This window comes from Myotis nattereri, assembly GCF_964212035.1.
Source record: "Myotis nattereri genome assembly, chromosome: 15".
Classification (NCBI taxonomy): Eukaryota; Metazoa; Chordata; class Mammalia; order Chiroptera; family Vespertilionidae; genus Myotis; species Myotis nattereri.
In genome coordinates, this window is record NC_138090.1 from 41835365 (window position 1) to 41853078 (window position 17714).

The 17714-nt window shown below is 56.4% G+C and overlaps 2 protein-coding genes across 4 annotated transcripts in view; one reads left to right on the top strand and one right to left on the bottom strand.

Moving 5' to 3' along the window:
- The first annotated feature begins 4785 nt into the window (after positions 1-4785).
- Positions 4786-10830, top strand: CNFN (cornifelin). Its single transcript, XM_081107931.1, has 6 exons — positions 4786-4816; positions 8909-9126; positions 9215-9527; positions 9969-10079; positions 10404-10540; positions 10626-10830. Exons 3-6 carry the CDS (start codon positions 9491-9493, stop codon positions 10713-10715), a joined length of 375 nt encoding a protein of 124 aa, XP_080964057.1. The 5' UTR covers positions 4786-4816; positions 8909-9126; positions 9215-9490; the 3' UTR covers positions 10716-10830.
- Positions 10831-14037: 3207 nt separating this feature from the next.
- Positions 14038-17714, bottom strand: part of MEGF8 (multiple EGF like domains 8) — a gene marked incomplete at its 5' end in the record, with an annotated part of 41943 nt that continues 38266 nt past the window's right edge. For all 3 annotated transcript variants that reach the window (XM_081107562.1, XM_081107561.1, XM_081107560.1), the window contains one exon: positions 14038-16984. In XM_081107562.1, the coding sequence (XP_080963688.1) occupies positions 15716-16984 (1269 nt within the window). In that variant the 3' untranslated portion in view covers positions 14038-15715. The remainder of the gene's footprint in view (positions 16985-17714) is intronic.

Here is a 17714-nt window from a genome sequence, read left to right on the forward strand (position 1 = left end):
TCAAGGGACTCAGGGAGGATGGAGGATGGAGAATGGATGCAAACACAGGCTGTCACAGCCCCCATCAAGGACTCCACCTGTAGTAGTCAGGGAGGGCTTCACAGAGGAGGTGATCCATGATTGACCTTAAAAGATGAACACAAGTTTGTTTTTAATACATTTTTATTGATTTCAGAGAAGAAGGGAGAGAGAGAAATATCAATGATAAGAGAGAATCATTGATCAGCTGCCTCCGCACGCCCCCTTCTGGGGATCGAGCCCACAACCCAGGCATGTGCCCTTACTGGAATCAAACCTGGGACCCTTCAGTCCTCAGGCCAATGCTCTATTCTCTGAGCCAAACCAGCTAGGGCAGTACAAGTTTGCTAAGCAGATGAAACCTGCAAGGTTGTCAGAGCCAGTGGACAGTGATCAAGGCCTCTGCCCGACAGAAGGTCTGGTGCAAAGTGGGGAGTGGCCTGAGGGACATGGCATGGTCAACCGGAGCAATCCTGAAGGACCTGGCATGCAATTTGGACTATAACCAGAGGGCAGTGAGAGGCTTTGAGCAGGGGAGGACGGGATCAGCTTGTGGCACTGAAAAGGGCAAGAATGGAGCCCTGGAGGCAAAGGAGGATGGAGCCAGGGAAGACAAGACCTGAGCAGGGGCAGAGGGTATGGAGGGTAGGGCGTGGGAGTAGGGGTGGAGCAGATACCAGAGCCAGCCGTAACTTAGGTTGGATGAACAGGACTTAAGTGTAGAACAGAGGTGACAGGAGAATAAGGGGACTACAGTGAAACTCAGGTCTGGCCAGAGCAGTAGGTGGACAGTTAGGCTGTCTCTACTGGGAGGAGACTCAAGTGTGTGTGAGGGGGTTGGAGGGACTGGAGGGCTATTTTCCACACAGAAAGATCAAAAGTAGCTCAGTGATTGAGCATTGGCCCATGAACCAGGAGGTCATGGTTCAATTCCCAGTCAGGGCACATGCCCAGTGGGGGTGGGGGCATGCAGGAGGCAGCCAATCAATGATTCTCTCTCATCATTGATGTTTCTATCTCTTCCTCTCTGAAATCAATAAAAATAAATAAATAATTAAAATGTTGGGGTTTTTTTAAAAGAGAAGGAATAAAAGTGGGGAATGTCTTTTTTAAAAAGTCTTAATGAGACTATCCAGAGGGACATGCAGGAGAGTAGGCTAGCTGCTCACTTCTGACTGAAGCTGAGGGACTGGAACCTTTCTAGGAAAAAGGGGCAGGTGGGATGAGCAGAGGCTGGAGCAGACAGACAGAGCCCTGAGGACCATGGCCCTCAGTAAAGGGCAGGCAGTGCAGGGAGAACCCTGGAGGGCCCTAAGTAGCTGGAGAGGGAAGAAGCTGACCAGGAAAGAAGAGGATACAGAGCAAAGGGGAATGTTAGGGGTGGGAGTGATCTATGTCGGATGAGAGCCCAAATGTTACCCTCGGGCCTCAGCAATGAGTGGTGGGTCCTTGATGACCTTGTACAGAGCTGCTGCAGGGCCATGGGAGGTGGGCAGCCAGATGTGGAGGGGTGAGGATGGAGTAGAAGGTAAGATATTGAGCTGGTGGGTACAAGTCTTTAGCTATAAAAGGGATGAAAGCTAATTCATGGTGTGTGTGTGTGTGTGTGTGTGTATTTAGAGGTGATGGAATATGTTTTCATGCTGCCAGGGAAGGGAGGGAGGGAGGGAAGATGCAGAAACACAAGAAAGCAGTTTCCTGAAGAGATGGGGAGAGGAGGACCCTCACATCACAGAGACCCTCATTCATCCAAGTGATTTCTGATTCAGGTCCTGCGATGGGGGAGGGAGCCATAGCCCAGAACTCTCTCTGCAGATCCAGACCCATTGGCCTGAGCCACAGATCCTCTTGTCCAGCTCATTGGACCCCTTGCTCATCTCTGCCCAATCATCACCACCAACCTGCTCTTCTTTCCTGTCCCTATCTCATCCTCCCCCAGCCCACCAGGCCAGAGGACTGTTCTTGTCCTGGACAACCCCTCCACCCCATAGCCCATCAAGCCTCATCTATTCTTTCTGCCTCCTGCCTTTTCCCTTCAGCCTCTGGCCTAATCCAGGCTCCCTCCTCTCCCACCTGAGTCCCTCCACAATCCACCTTCTGGGCTACTGGCTTCCAGTCTTATTCCTCCAGTTCTGGCTCTAGCTCTGACTCAGTCCTCCCATGCTCTAAACCAGGGGTGGGCAAACTTTTTGACTCGAGGGCCACAATGGGTTCTTAAACTGGACCGGAGGGCCGGAACAAAAGCATGGATGGAGTGTTTGTGTGAACTAATATAAATTCAAAGTAAACATCATTACATAAAAGGGTATGGTCTTTTTTTTTTTTTTTTTTAGTTTTATTCGTTTCACACGGGCCGGATCCGGCCCGCGGGCCGTAGTTTGCCCACGGCTGCTCTAAACCCTCCATGGCATCCTAATCCCTGCTCCTGGCCCCCCAAACAAAGTCAAGCTCCTCAGCATGGCCTCTGTCCACCTCTTCATCCTCTTCAGTCTGACTGGCCTTCTGCCTGGGCACCTACAGACAGTAATGCTATATATATTGTATATTATTGATTTCAGAGAGGAAGGGAGAGGGAGAGAGAAACATCACTGATGAGAGAGAATCATTGATCAACTGCCTCCTGCACACCCCCTACTGGGGTTTGAGCCTGCAACCAGAGCATGTACCCTGACCCAGAATCCAGCCATGACCTCCTGGTTCATAGGTCCACCCTGAACCAACGAACCCCCAGCTGGGCCAGGCAGTAATACTCTTGCATGCCTCCCTGTCTTTGCTCATGCTGAAATGCCCTCCCCACTGGCTGTCCTGCACCCTTGCTTGGCACCTCCTGCTCCTCCAAGATCCAGCTGCAATGGCCCCTCTGGAAACCCTTTCCTGACTCACCAAACCCCAAAAGACCCTTACCTCTGCACATTCCTGCACATCGCTGTGTGGGTCTGCTCTGCCATCTGACCCAGGCCTGACTCATCTTGGTCACCACCACTGCCCAGCATGAAGACTGGCACACTGGAAGCCTCCGGAAATATTTAAGTGGGTGGGTGAAAGTGTGAATGGGTGGTGTGGGGGTTATATGAGGAAATCAGTGAGAGAATCAACGAAGGTAGGAAGGACTGAACGGACCGGTGGGCAGGGCAGAGAGGTGCAGACAAGAAGAATCAGATTTAGGGTGGGAGAAATGGAATGGACAGAAGAATATCTGAGATTCAGTTTCTCTAACAAAGCAAAATGGGCGGAGACCCACCTAAACTCCACTTCAAGCCTCACCACGCCCACTGCTTCCCCCGGAGCTAAGTCCAGAATCCCAACACGGGGCACCCGGCCGGACCCCCGAGCCTGCTCTCTCCTCCGGCTCCAGTTCCCGAGGAGCCCCCGGGACTCCCCCCCACCCCCACCCCCGGTGCCCCGGCGATTGGCAGACTGGCAGGACGCGCGGGGCCCTGCCCACTAAGGAGCGCGCTCTGAGTGGCCCAGGCTAGTCGGAGACGAGTGTCTATCGGCTGGATAATAGTGAACGATGTCACGAGTAGCTTATCACAGCGGGGCTCCGTGCCAGACCCGCCTCTGGCAAAACCACCCGGGAGGTAGTTGAGAGCGTGTTTGACTGCAGAATAGCGAAGTCAGTGGGGTTTCTGGCTGCATGAACCTCGACTGTTCGCTGGGATGACCCTGGGTCCTAAGGAAGGATGGAGACTTGAGAGCCCTCCTTCGGGCCCCCCCTTCCCCCCGCATCTCCCTTACCCCCTTCTCCCCCCAACCCCCAACCCCCCCCCCCCCCCCAGTGAGGAGGGATGGGGACTCCTTGGTCCCAAGAGTCACTGGCCTGCCCATGGATGACAGATTTGAAGTTCAGTATTTTATGTGGCTCCTTATGGGATTGGAGCCAGGCAAGTGTTCTGCATTGTGAGGTGGGGCTTGACTAGAGATGATGTAGAGGTTTAGGAGAAGCTCTGACCTCAATATGCCCTTTCCTCGTCCCTGAAAGGGAAGTCAGGGGCAGGGTGCTGTCTGCGAAAGGAACCCACAGAGTGGGAGGAGACTTGAAACTCACGTGGAGACGAAAAGAAAAGCACAGACAGGAATGGAGAGATTAGGATTTTGAAATTAATGATGGAGTTCTTGAATGGAGTTTACTGTGGCCCAGGTTGTGCTAAGCATTTTACACAATTATCTCATATCTTCTTCATAACAGATCTAAGAGATTGGATTATTACTATAATCCCCATTTTACAAGTGAGGAAATTGACACCCAGGGAGAGAGAATCAAAATGTAAAGAGACAGGAGAGACACAAAACACAGATGGTGATAAACAGATAAACACAGACCCAGAGAGGGAAGAAAAGATAAACAAGGGGGAGGAGAGGAGCTGAGAGCCAGGACACTGCGGGGGGGGGGGGGGGGGGGGCGGGCTTGAGGGGACAAGGCTCCTGGGTCCTGGGGAGGAAAGACCAAGATGGGGTCTCTCGGTATTTCCTACCCTGACTCCCACATACCATGCCGTCCAGCCCTTCTTGCTCTGGGCATTTGGCCTGGTTGGGGTCGAAAATAGTGATTACGGGGAGCAGCTGTGTCATTATCCTATTAGGAGATGATAAGAAAATGATTCATGGGGGTGCCCTGGGCCTGGGAGGAGCCTTTCCCCCACAGCCTCTTTGATCTGGACAGAGCAGACCTCAGAGAGGACTCGGAGGGGCAGGGCCCGCTCTGTCCCTCTCCATCGCTGAGTCTCCATCACTCAGAACTATTGCCGAGTTCCTCGTGGAGACAGATGAGGCACCCGGAGCAGCAACAACTTCGCTGGTGGGTCTTCACTCTCTGGGTCTCTCTACTTTCCCCCAGACCTTGAACCAGTGCCCACCGGAGTCCTGGCTCAGCCAGCGGCTCAGCCAATGCTAACGGAGTGGATGGACAACATCCACATCGCTCTATGCATCTCTTCTTCTGGCCCCATCCTGCCATCTCTCGTGTCCCCAACATGTTTCACTCTTCAGCCGCCCCCTGGTCTCCCTCACCTCCTCCCACCTTCCCTTTCACCGGGTGTTTCTCCCAAAGCCATTGGACCCCCCATCCCACTAGGGAGAAACTGAGGCTCACTTTGGAAGGTGCCGACCTCGCAGGGCCCCAGGTAAGACACAGTACTAGCACCTCAGAGTCAGAAATGCAGGAGCACACAGAACGCGTGCCCTTGCGACACGTGCCTGAGGTAATCTTGCATTTACACCCCACAATCAGAGAACCACACACACAACACATGCAATCGCCTACCAACGCAAACATAGGCACACAATCTCAGAGTCACTGCGGACAACACACCCAGAGATATCCTATCCCACAGGCAACACAGATACCCCCATCATGCAGTTACATGCCAGTCACTGATGGACATCCAGCCCGTTCCCACGCGAACTGTGAACTAAGACTTGGTTTCATTTACTGTTGTATCCCCAGCAACTGGAACAGATCATCATCATCATCATCATCAGTACCATGAACACAAAGTATTTCCTATGTGCCAGGCACAAGTCTAGGCACTTTACACGAATTAACTCATTTAATCCTCTCAAAAACTCTACTTGTGACAACCCATTTTGCAGATGGAAATTGGAGGTCCAAGACAGGTTATTTATTTGCTCAACATTTCACAACCAGTAAGAGGCCATCAGGATTTAAACTCAGGTTTTTAGTCCATTGCGCAAGGCTACCACTCAATAAATAATGCCAGCCTTAATCCAGTCAGAATTACAGAACCTTGACAGCTGAGACCACACCCAAACTCAGGCGCACAGTGGGTAGTAGAATCAGAGAAGCCAATAGAAACACACAAATAGGAAAACCCCTTCACACCCCAGAACACAGGGACACTCACAAAGTGACACATACAGAGACAATCCCCACAGACACAGCACCCAGAGAGGCACACACCACACCAAAACCTAGACACAGGGACCCGCCCAGAGCTCCCTGTTCCTGGGCTGGCCCTCGAGGAAGCAGCAGGCTTAGGATGGAAAGGGGGCTGGCCGCCTCACTTGTCCGCTCAGCCTGACTGGTTCCACCAGGCCATGGATGGCACCACCCGCCTTATGAAACCCTTGTTGGGCAACTGGACCCAGACCTGGCCTGGACTCCTAGATTCTGGGGAGAAGGGGCTGGGTGTCCCATTCATGGATTCTAGGGTGGAGCGGAGGGGGATGGGGACCTGGACTCTCAGGTCCTGAGGAGAGAGGGCTGGGGGCCAGAATCCTGGGTTTTGGGAAAAGAGGGGGCCAGGTACTTAGATTCCTCTGTCTTTGAAGGTAGGGCTCCATGTTTAGCAAATAAAAATACAGGATGCACAGTTAAATTTGTAAAAGGCAAAAGATTTATGTGTCCTGAAGAGAAACCAGAGTATATATAGGATGACCAGTTAAATTTGAATTCAGATTAACAACAAATTTTTGTTAGTATAAGTATATCGCAAATATTGTGTGGGACATGCTTATACTAAAACAGTATTTGCTGCCCTGGCCGGTTTGGCTCAGTGGATAGAGCGTCGGCCTATGGACTGAAGGGTCCCAGGTTCGATTCTGGTCAAGGGCACATGCCCAGGTTGTGTGCTCGATCCCCAGTAGGGGGGGTGCAAGAGGCAGCTGATCAATGATTCTCTCTTATCATTGATGTTTCTATCTCTCCCTCTCCCTTCCTCTCTGAAATCAATAAAAACATATTTTAAAAAAATAAAAATAAAAACAATATTTGCTGTTCCTCCGAAATGCAAATTTAACTGGGCATCCTGTACTTTATCAGGCAACCCTATCTGAGGGGGAGGAGGCCAGATGCTAGAGACGCTGCCTGGTCACCCCAGGGCTCTCCTCTTCCTGCCCCTCCCCTCCCCTCCCCCTCCCCCCTAAGCAGGCCACCTCACAACTTCCCCAGTCCCTGTTTCCTCATCCACATGAGTTACTGTATCTAATTGCTGCCCCAGGCGGTGTAAGAGTGGGGAGAGGAAACTGGAGGAGAGCTCCGGTTGTCATACTGGAAGCCCCAGGGTCCTCAGAGATGACTGACCCTGAGTCACCTGCACCCCATGGTCTGACGGCTGGGGGAGAGGGAGGCTTGTGGCTGCCTCCACGGAGCAGGCCTGGAGAGGGGGAGATGCCCAGGAATGAGGCCAAGACCGCAGAAGGGCAAGAGACATGGAGTTTGGAGGAGAGAGACTCAGAGATGGGGGGACAGAGGACCAGAGAAATCTGGAAACATTGGCAGAGATGCAAAAAGAAAGAGAGGAGACTCAGAGCTGGAGACAAAGATGCAGGGATGGGGGACAGGGACACTGAAACGGAAGTAGAGAGAGCTCCACAGACATTCAGATTCCCGGCGGAGGGATGGGCACACGCAGGTGAGATGCTGAGCGCTGCCCACAAGTCCGGGGCAAGGACAGCAGCCGCCCGTGTGGGGCTGGGACCAAGGCTTGGGACCTGCTGTGTTGAACCAGGGGGTTGGGGGAAAGCTGAGATCCCCGGGGAACAGGGTGCTCCACCTGCCATCACCCCATGCCCAGTGCGGTGACGACACCACCTTCTCTGCAGGTGACACCCCAATTTTCCAGTGCCTCCTACATTTTTGGGGTGACACCCGTCCTGGGAACCCCACCCGGCTCTAATGCTGCTTCCCTCACTGAGTCACCTCCAACCCCGCCAGGCTTGTTGGAGGGGAGACCTTGGTGACTCAGGCATCCAGGCCCCCAGCTTTCACCCCCAGGAACCCCGCAGGTCGGAGTCCCAGGACCCTGCCCCACTGAGGGATGCAGCCTAACCCAAGAATCTGGACCCCAGTCCCTCCTCCCTCAGACCCAGGAGTGCAGGCCCCTGGTCCTCAGCTCTGTTAGGACCAGGAGGCCTGGACCACAGCCGCCTCCTTCAGGAACCAGGCTTCTCAGTTCCCAGCCTCCTCCCTTCCCAATTTGGAGGTGGGGTGAGGTGTGTTTATTTACTTTGGTTCCAACATGAATCGCAGCCAAAACACACTGCCCCCCCCCCACGTGCCCCAGGGCCCTGAATGGGAGGACAGTGCCCCCTCTCCCAGGAAAATGGGGACCTCACTAAGGATGATGGGAGAGGCCTCAAAGGGAGCCCTCGCTGCACTCCCTCCGCACTGCAGGCCTTTCTTCTCTCCCCTCTCCCTTCCCTCCGAGTCCAGTGGTTTCCACTGCATCCCCCTACCTGCCCCTCCACCTTCCCATCTCTCTTCTCTGAATGTGTCTCCCCTCCTTTCATTTCTCCCCAGATCTTTGTGCCTCTCTGTCTAGGCATCTATTTCTCCATCCCTCTATGTCTTCTCATCTCCCTCCATATATCGAAAACTCTCTCTCTCTGACCTGGACCTCCCTTCTGTCTCTGTGTCCCCTTCCTTCGCCATGTCTCTCCCTCTCTTTTGGTCTCTGTCCTTTGACCCAGCTGTGCCCCTCGCACCTTGGCTCCGCCTTCCCTTCCCAGCACTAGGCCCACTCCCCTTTCTATCCCCCCTCCAGCTCCTCATCCCTGGACCCTCCCCCACAATCTCCTGGTCTTCTGAAGTCCTGGAGGAGGGCAAGTGAGGGGAGGGGGAGGGGTGGAGAGGGAGGAGGGGCAGTTCCGGTGGTGGGGGGAGAGGTTCAGCCTGACCGGCTGGGCTCCCTGGGCACCTCTGTCAGAGCCCCGCCCAGGCCTGTGGCCCGCCCCAATATAAGCAGCTCCGGGCCTGAGACTGAGAACTCAGTGCCCGAGTCACCCACACCTGTCTCCATCATCGCCATCGCATCGCGCCCTCCTGCAGGTAGGCACCCCACCTCCCCTCCCCCGAGCTCTCTGCTCTGAGGTCAGGCCTCTGCTCTGCTCTCCCCCCACACCGCTCCACTCACATCTCTCTGTCTTGCAGATCTCTCTCTCTCTCTGGACATCCGTCTTTCTCAGTGCTGCCTGTGCCCCTCCTCAACCTGAGTACCACTGGGTTGAGTTTGGAAATCCTAAGACCTAGCACCCCCTCTACTAACCCCCTTGGCATCGGATGTGGGACATTTCTCTTCACCTTTCTCAGCCTTGGTGTCCATCTGTGAAAGGGGCTTGCGGAGAAGTCAGTGCTGGGCAGGCATGAGCGTGAGTGGTGGCATCTCTGTGGGCACCTGGCGCTGAGCTCTTCCTCCCGTATCTCCCACTCAGCCTGTCTCTTGGTCTCTCTCTCCAGCTCTACCTCTGGAAGGAGGAGGGTCCTCTGGGGTCTGTCGGGCAGCTCTACAGAGATGGGCGAGTTTCTCGCCCCCACCCCATACACCCCTACCCCCAGTCTCTTCTAGCAGCAGGCTGACGTGGCCTATTTCTCCCCAGCACCCTTCCCCTGAGAACCCAGTGCCCCGCCCTTGCCCTCCCCTCCCTCAGCATCCAGTGTCCCTAGGACAGACTCCGCTGCTGTCACCGCTGCCACCTCCGCCGCCCCCAACGCCACCTCCTCAGGGCCAGCAAGATGCAGTTTGAGATGCACGACAACGTGAAAGGCAAAGGTGGGATCACTGGATGGACCAGCAACCCCTCCAGTCCCTGGAACCTGGCTGCTTCCCTCCCCTGGGCGCCCTGGCTTCGAAGACAGACGGCACCTGCCTGCTTGTACCCCAAAGGCCCCTGAAATGCAGGAACCCAGCACCCCAGGCCCAGCCGTGGAGAAGGCGGCAGCACGTCTCAGCCCCGCCCACATGTGGCAGCACCCTTCCCAGTCGTGCAGGAGCCCCACCCCCAGCTCAACCAGATGTGCAGGAGGCAGCGGCCTGGGGACAGGCCCGGGTGTCGATGCCCAGATGTGGCAGAGGGAAGGGAGCTCAGTGGTGTCCCCTCAGTGGGCGGCCTGCTGGCCGCGCCCAGACTGCCCGGCAGAGGGAGGGGCGGCGGGTGCGGGGACCCAGGAGGCGCTGCGAGGCTGCCCGCTGACCCCGTCCCCCACTCCACAGCCATGTCCTACCCAGTGACCAGTCAGCCCCAGTGTGCCACCAGCTGCTACCAGACCCAGATCAGCGACTGGCACACCGGGCTCACGGACTGCTGCAACGACATGCCGCTCTGTGAGTGCCCGCGCTCCCCCCAGGCCCCTTCCAACACGCCCCTCCTGCGCCCCACTCCCCTCTCCCCTCCTTGGACCCTGAATGCCCACTCTACCCCTCACGCCCTCCTCGGACCCCAAAACTTCCTGGGGTCCTGACCTCACACCTTCCAGCTCCCCCACCACCTCATACCCTATTTCTCAACCACTAATCCCCCTCCCCCCCAACTGCCCGGGACCTTCACCTCCCCGAACTCAGGTCCCTCTGGGACCTTCAACTTGACTCCAGAGACCCGGCAGGAGGTGGGGGGCGGGGGGCCACCCTGACCGCCCGCTCCCGCCGCAGGTCTGTGTGGCACTTTCGCCCCCCTGTGCCTCGCCTGCCGCATCTCCGACGACTTCGGCGAGTGCTGCTGCACGCCCTACCTGCCCGGAGGCCTGCACTCCCTGCGCACCGGCATGCGGGAGCGCTATCGCATCCAGGTGCCGGGGCGGCGCCAGGGGGCCGGGGCGGGGACTGGTCTCCTGGACCCGGCAGGGGTCCTAACCGCTCTCTCCCACCCTCTAGGGCTCCATCGGGCATGACTGGGCGGCCCTCACCTTTTGTTTGCCCTGCAGCCTCTGCCAGATGGCGAGGGAGCTGAAGATCCGAGAGTAAAGGGTCCCCCACCCGCCTCCCCCTGGAATGCTGCCTCCTCTGCCCCTCCTGGGAGGGCCTGCCCCTCCGCCTATCCTGACACCAGAAATACACCCACAATAAAAACCTGAAAACCAACTCCGCCTACATCTTCTGTCCCAGGGAAGGAATCTGGGTGGAGAAGGAGGTTTGGTGAGGAAGGTGGAGACACCCGGAAGATGCCTAGGTGTGGAAGGAGTTCGGGTCAGATCTTTGACACCCCCCCACCCCCACCTGCTGTGGATGACACTGGCCAGTCTCTTCCCTCTCTAGGCCAGGGTGTCCCCAATAACAAACCAAAACCACTCACCCCTTAGCTGCCTGTCTGAAGCTCTGCCCAGATTGTGAAAGTAAGCAGACCCAGAGGCCATCTTGGTAGGATCCAGGCACTCAAGTTCAGAGAGAAGTTTTAGGACAGCCCCTGCTCCTCTACTGCCTACAGATCCTTAGCCTACACACAACTCTGTCAGGGACCTTTGTTTCCTAACAGAGAACTGCCAGGTTTAGGGCTTTCTGGAGCAGGAAGGCATCCAATTGGAACCACTCTATCACAAAAGCAGCTACAGATTAGAAAACATTCTGGTCTCAAAATTGGACCCGGGAGCCCATCTTGACTCTTGCCACGTTCTGTGTCGTCAGTGAACTAACACTCCTTTCCGAGCCCGTGTCCTCTGGGGGCGATCCCTATAGGTCATGTGGCTACTGGAGGGCAAGAGGTGGAACAGATGGGAAGGGCAAGCGTGAAAATAAACTATTGTTGCTGGTTGTTAATATTATTTTATGTAGAGTACAAGATAACTATGCAAATGCTAATGTCATTTGTTGTAATTGTTCTCGATCTGTGGATCCAACCAGAGTGACAACTTCACTTGGAACATCCAATCAGTGTCTCAAATTTAACATGTCCAACACTTCACTCGGTTTCCCGCCCAAACCCCTTTCACAGGGAACTAGCAGGCCCCAACCTTCCAGGCGCTCCGTCACTTTCTCGCCCAGCATCCAACCTGTAAACAAATCCTGCCTGTTCTTTAAAAATATACCCAGAATCTCATCTCTCCTCACTCGCGCCCCCACACTGTTCCAGCCACCCTCCTCTGCAGCCTGAATGCAGGGCTCCCGGCCTCCCCCTTTTGTCTCTTCCCCACAGAGGAGCCCTGTGAACATCGGAGTCGGATCACATCCCTCCTGTGCGCAGAACCCTCTCATGTCTCCTCCCACAGAGTAAGAGCCAAGTGCTCACCTGGGCCAGGGACCTGCACCATCTGCCTCTTGCTCCCTCTGTAACCTTGTCTTCTCCTTATTCTCGCCACTCCAACCACACAATCTCTTTGTTGTTTCTCTAAAAGGCCAGGCACACTTCCACCTCGGGGCCTTTGCACTATTCCTTCAACTTGGAATTCTTTTCCCCTCAGGTGTCTCTTCACTCCTTCACTTCTGCTCACAAGTCATCTTATGAGAGAGGCCTTCCCTTCCCATCTTACATTAAGTAGCAAGTATGAGCTCCCTTGCCCTTCCGTCATTGCCTTGTTGTCCTAATCATCTCCCAACATTCCCCATCATTTACTGTCAGCTCCATGAGGGCAGGAGCGTTCATTTGTGTCCCCAGCACCTTGGACAGTGTGTGGAGATAAGTGACCACAGGTGGGAGACACCGATTTAACAAAGGGAAGTGATTTTAGAGGTGATGGGGAAGGGCAGTGGAAACAGGCTGATGTCAGAATCTGGGCTCGCTTGTTAATTAGCCCTGAGGTCTTAGGCAAGGGACTCGGCTTCTGCACCCACAAGATGAGGGGACAAGCCTTTATCTCCCAGCAGGGATGCTGGGAAGACTAGGAGCCATGCCAAGCACCAGGCACAGTGCCTGGCATGCCCTTGGAAACATTTCCCCCTTTTCCTGAGCGTTACCAATCCTTAGGGCATTGGTGGCCACACACAGGCTAGAATCAGGCCTCTCCCCTCCCTCACCCAGGTCTTCTCACGCTCCAGACGCCTCTTGCATTCAGGAGTGCGGCTACAGGGAGCGGGGGCGGCCGAGGGGCTGACATGGAGGGAGGAGGGCGTTTGTACAGACACCTGCAGGCCAGTGACAAGACTTGGAGGAAGGGTGGCTCTGCATCCGGAGAAAAGGCACAGTGCCACGCTCGCCTCAGGAAGGCAACGTCCCAGGTGACAGCGAGGAGAGGCCTTGCCTAAGGGTTCCCGCCTGGTCATGCAGAGTGACCTCTGCACTGGCCCTGAGACTCAGGCAGCAGCCAGTGGCAGGCTCAGGTCCTGGTGAGGGCACATACCCAGGCTGTGGGTTCGATCCCTGTTCAGGACACGTACGGGAGGCAATCAATCAACATTTCTGTCTCCCTTCCTCTCTCTGGAATTAATAACAATAAAATACAGACAAGCCTGGTGGTCAGGCATCTGGATTTGAGAGTCAGGTCTGGGTTCAGATGACAGCTGTCACTCAACGCTAAAAACCTGTTTCCTCATCTGCAGAAAGGTGATGCATGGTACCTACCTCATACAGCTGATGGAAAGATCAAATGAAACCGCAGCAGTTAGCAAGCCCGCAAACTGTCTAGCACCGGGACTCAGTAAGTACAAGTTCAGTCACAGCTTGGAGGTAAGGTGCTACCATCAGCTCATGAAGGCAGAGAAATCCCTCAAAATCACAACTGCCAGAAAGTCTGAAAACACTATGACATTCACAGACCGCACTGGAAACCCATCCGCTCCTAGGTCCAAAACATCAGCACGTCCTGGCTAAATGTCAGGTGAAGCAGCCTGCTTGGGGCCTCGAGGCTGAGCCGCACAGAAAGGTACATGAACACTCGCAGCGAGGCGCCCGTGACGGAGGCCACCGCGGGGCCGGAGACCTGCGGCTCCCACCTCCCCTCGCCGCAGCGCCCCTGCTGCCGTGGGGCTGGCAGATAAAGCTCCCAGGATGCTTTGGTTTGGGCTGTGAGAGTCTACTTGGATTAGAGAAAGCTCGTCATGCTAGGGCCTCTTTCAGTCTCCATGCCTGAACTCTCTTACTTCAGGGGCCAGAATCACACCTGGTCCTGGGACAAAGGCAAGTGTGTTTTCCCTCCTAAAAGAGGTCTCCCTGCGACAGAGATCTGGGGAAGAGTCCGAGGCCTCACTGCCCTCATGTCCCTTGGTTTGTCCCTCTGGGAACAAGAGCTTCTATGTGGCACCACCCCAACTCCTGCCCAGGAGGGGCACAGAGGAGCCCGGGCCTGTGGCTTAGAGCGGCACCAAGGGTCAGGGTCAGAGCCCAGGGGCCCGTCTCCTGCATGCAGAGAGCGTGGGACACCGGTCTTCCCACACTCTTTATTTGTTGATTCGATCATTCCCCATTCTCTCAGCCGGCCCCTGGCAGAGGGGAAGATGCAGGGCCCAGCTCTCCAAGGTCCAAAAAGCAGCTGACGGATGAAGTCTCGGGAAAGGAGAGTCTCAACTTCAAGATGGCTAGGATTGGAGGTGGGTGTCTTCAAGGGGGAGAGGAGCTCAGTAGTCCAAGGTGATGGCCGAGGTGGGGAACGGCCCCTGGGAGGACCCAAGTCTTCCAGGCAGCATCGTCTGGCGTGTTGAGGGCTCCACCAGTTTTACCTCCCACCTTCGTGTCCACCCCAACCCCCTCGCTCCCATGCCTGGGGCACCTCAGGCAGTGGCTTTGTCTCCTGGCGCTCCCTCTGAGTCTGTGACCCTAGTCCTGGGGTCAGGCAACACCGCCAGAGCCCTGCCCCTCCAGCCAAGGGGTGGCAGCAGCTGCTTCCTGTCTCTGGGCTGCCGCACTGTCCCGCCTGACTCTTCTCAGCCTTGCCCTCCACCAGCCCAGCCATCCCTGCATTCAATTCCTTCTGCTGAAATACTGAGTGGCTTCTGTTCCCATTTGCACCTGACTTGAGATGTCTAAAGGGCATTTTAGGCCCAAAACTAGGCTCCTGATCTGCCCCAAGCCCCAGTCTGCCCATGTTAATAAATGACCCAGTCCTGCCCGAGGTTTCTCAGTGGTTAGAGCGTTGTCCAGCACACCAAAGTGTCTTGGGTTCAATTCCTGGTCAAGGGCATGTACCTGGGTTGCAGGTTCCCTCCCGCCCTTGGTTGGGGAGTTCAGGAGGCAACCAGTCAATGTGTTTCTCTCTCTCTCCCTCCCTTCCACTCTCTCTGAAAAGAAAAACAATGGAAAAAATATCCTCAGGTGAGGATTAACAAAAATAATAATAATAAACGACTCCATCATCCATGGGCCACAAAGTTAGGGTCCTTCTGGCTTCCTCCCTCCCTCATGCTGACACTCACACTACCCATACACCCTTCTACCCACATCCTGCTCTGTCCCCGACTCCCCCTCCCACGGCCACCACCCTGATTCGGCCCATCATCCTCTCTTGTCCCCCTGCTGTCTCGCTCAGCCCCTCCAATCCATTCTCCCTGCCACAGCTGAGTGACCTCTTAAATAGGTACATCGGATCCTGTCATCCCCCCTCATAAAACTGTCCATCAGCTTCCCATTGCCCTGAGAACAAAACCCCAAACCCTATCTGGGGCCCACAGGCCCTGGGTGATCCAGCCCCAGGGGCCTAACCCTGGCCCTGTCTCCTCTTCACTCAGTTGGGGTCACACTGGCCAGCTTTATGATCTTCTCACTGAAACAGCTGGCTTGCACATCAGGAACCTGTTCCCTCTGCCTGCACACACTTCCCCCAGCCTTTCCTTCTGTTCTTATCTAGCTTCTCAGATGCCCAGTTGACTTTCCACATCAGTCCCACAAGACTAGGGACACTTCTGCCTCGGTTCCCCTTTGCCCGGTCCGGTGCCTTCAACAGTGCCTGGCACACAGTAGGGACTCAATAAATAATTGTTGAATGCACAACGAAGGAGGCCTTGTCTGGGGACCCCCGGGGGAAGGAAACCAGAGTCCTCTGAGGACAATGTCCAGGGGCCCCCACGGGCACTTGGCTGCTGTGGCTGAGGGACCCGGCCTGTCAGAGGGACATGCTGGTGAGATTGTCCTGGCTCAAAAGTCCCTTCCGACCTACACCAGCCCCGTGACCACTGCCCCCAGCACCCCCACCCCCCCCACAGTATTCATGCAGCCTGTGCCGCAGCGTGACCAGGGCCGAGCCCAGGCAGGCACCGTTGGGCGCGTGGGGCCCGCCAGGCAGCTGGAGCAGCAGTGTGGCCACGCCTGCCATGCCGTCTTCCGTGGGCTCAAGGGTGATAGGCCCGGCTCGCAGGCCGGCAGTGGTGGTGGGGAGGGCCGGTGGGCAGCAGCCGCCTCCCACGGGTCCCCAGGGCCCGCCAGCCCCCGTCAGCAGCAGGGGTGCCAAGAAAGGCTCAGAGCGGCGGAAGGTGGGTGGTGGGAGTCCAGCCGGCTTCCAGGCAGGAACTGGGGCAGCAGGGTCAGGCGGGAAGCAGACGGTGACTTTGGCGAAGGGGCGGCTGGCCATCTTGGTCATCTCTTGCAGGTGCCGGCGCTGCTCCTGCCGCTGGTCCAGGGCCTGCTTGGCCTTCCAGAGGAGCACACAGAGGGAGAGGAAGAGGAAGAAGCAGGAGAAGAAGACGGAGAAGAAGACAAACAGGTCAATGTGGGCCTGGTCCTGCCGGAAGAAGAGCAGGCCCTGCGAGTCAGCCGAACCGTTGGCGCCAGGCCCGCTGGGGTCTCCCACGCCCAGCAGGAGCAGGTAGAAGCGGCTGGACTTGAGGGCGTGGTGCTCGTGGGGGTAGGTGATGACCAGTCTGTCCCGCACACCGTGAACCACCAGCACCGCTGATGGCTCCGTCACTGTCACGTAGGTGATCAGGCCCCGTGGCCACACCTCCCGCACCCGTGGCTCCATTGGGGTACCCGACCCACTCCCGGGCCCTGGTCCCCCCAGATCCCCAGCCCCACGGGGCCCGCCTTCCGCAGGGGGTGGGGGCGGCGGTGGGGGTGGGGGTGGCTGGATATGCACTGTGTGGACACCCGTGTCGGGGGCCACGCGGACCACGAAGGTGTCGTAGGAGGTGGAGACATAGAGGTCCACGGCACCAAAGGTCACATCCAGCGTCAGGCGGATGTCCACGTTGGTGAACTTGGGCTGCACACCAAAGAGGACCGTGCGGCCAGGGCCCAGGGCCCGGCGCTTGGGCTCGTGGAAGCAGTTGGTCTGAGACGTGGGGTCCAGGCAGCACTCCTGCTCCACGGAGATGAGGCGGTAGCACTGCTGGCCTCCCAGCGGGCTCCCGTGGAATGACTCCCGGCACTTGGCGCACTGTGGGTGGGAGAAGGCAGCCATCAGGCTGAGCTCAGTGCCCAGCACTCCCCCAAGCAAAACTGGCATGCTGTACCTGTTGGTAGGTAGCAAGGCCCCAGTCCCCCCAGTGGCCCAGCTGCTTTCTGTGACCCCCCTGGGCCCCCTGGCACAGAGTGGACGCTGCCAGGACCCTAAACTCCAGCACTGCTATCCCTGGTGTCACTCAGTGACCACAGCAACCTGATGCTGAGGCCTCTGGAACTCTGAGGCACAGCGATGAGGAACTCCGTTGCATCCTGGCTCCACCTCCTCACTAGCTATGCAGCCTTGAACTAGTGACAGAACCTCACTAAACTTGAGGTTCTTCCTCTGTACGTAGGTAGTAAACATGGCTGGCTCACAGGACTGCTGAAACCAGCACAGGGCGGGCCAGTCTCACTGTTTCTGGACTGTGTGGATAGGTCCTACCTCAGGGCCTTTGCACTGGCTGATCCTCTACCTAGATCACTCTTCACCTGCCCTTGCCTTTCCCCCATGTCTGTGTCTGGCATCCTGACTTCCATCAGGTTTTTACTCAAGCGTCATCTTCTCACTGAGGCCTTCCTTGGCCTCAGTATCTACCATTTTCGCTTCCCAACACTTCCAGCCCTCCTCGCTGCTTAATTTCCCTCCTTACTGCTCATCACTACCACTCTGTGTATCTGACTTGTTCAGTTGTTTGTTGCTGGATGCCCCATGAGAATGTAAA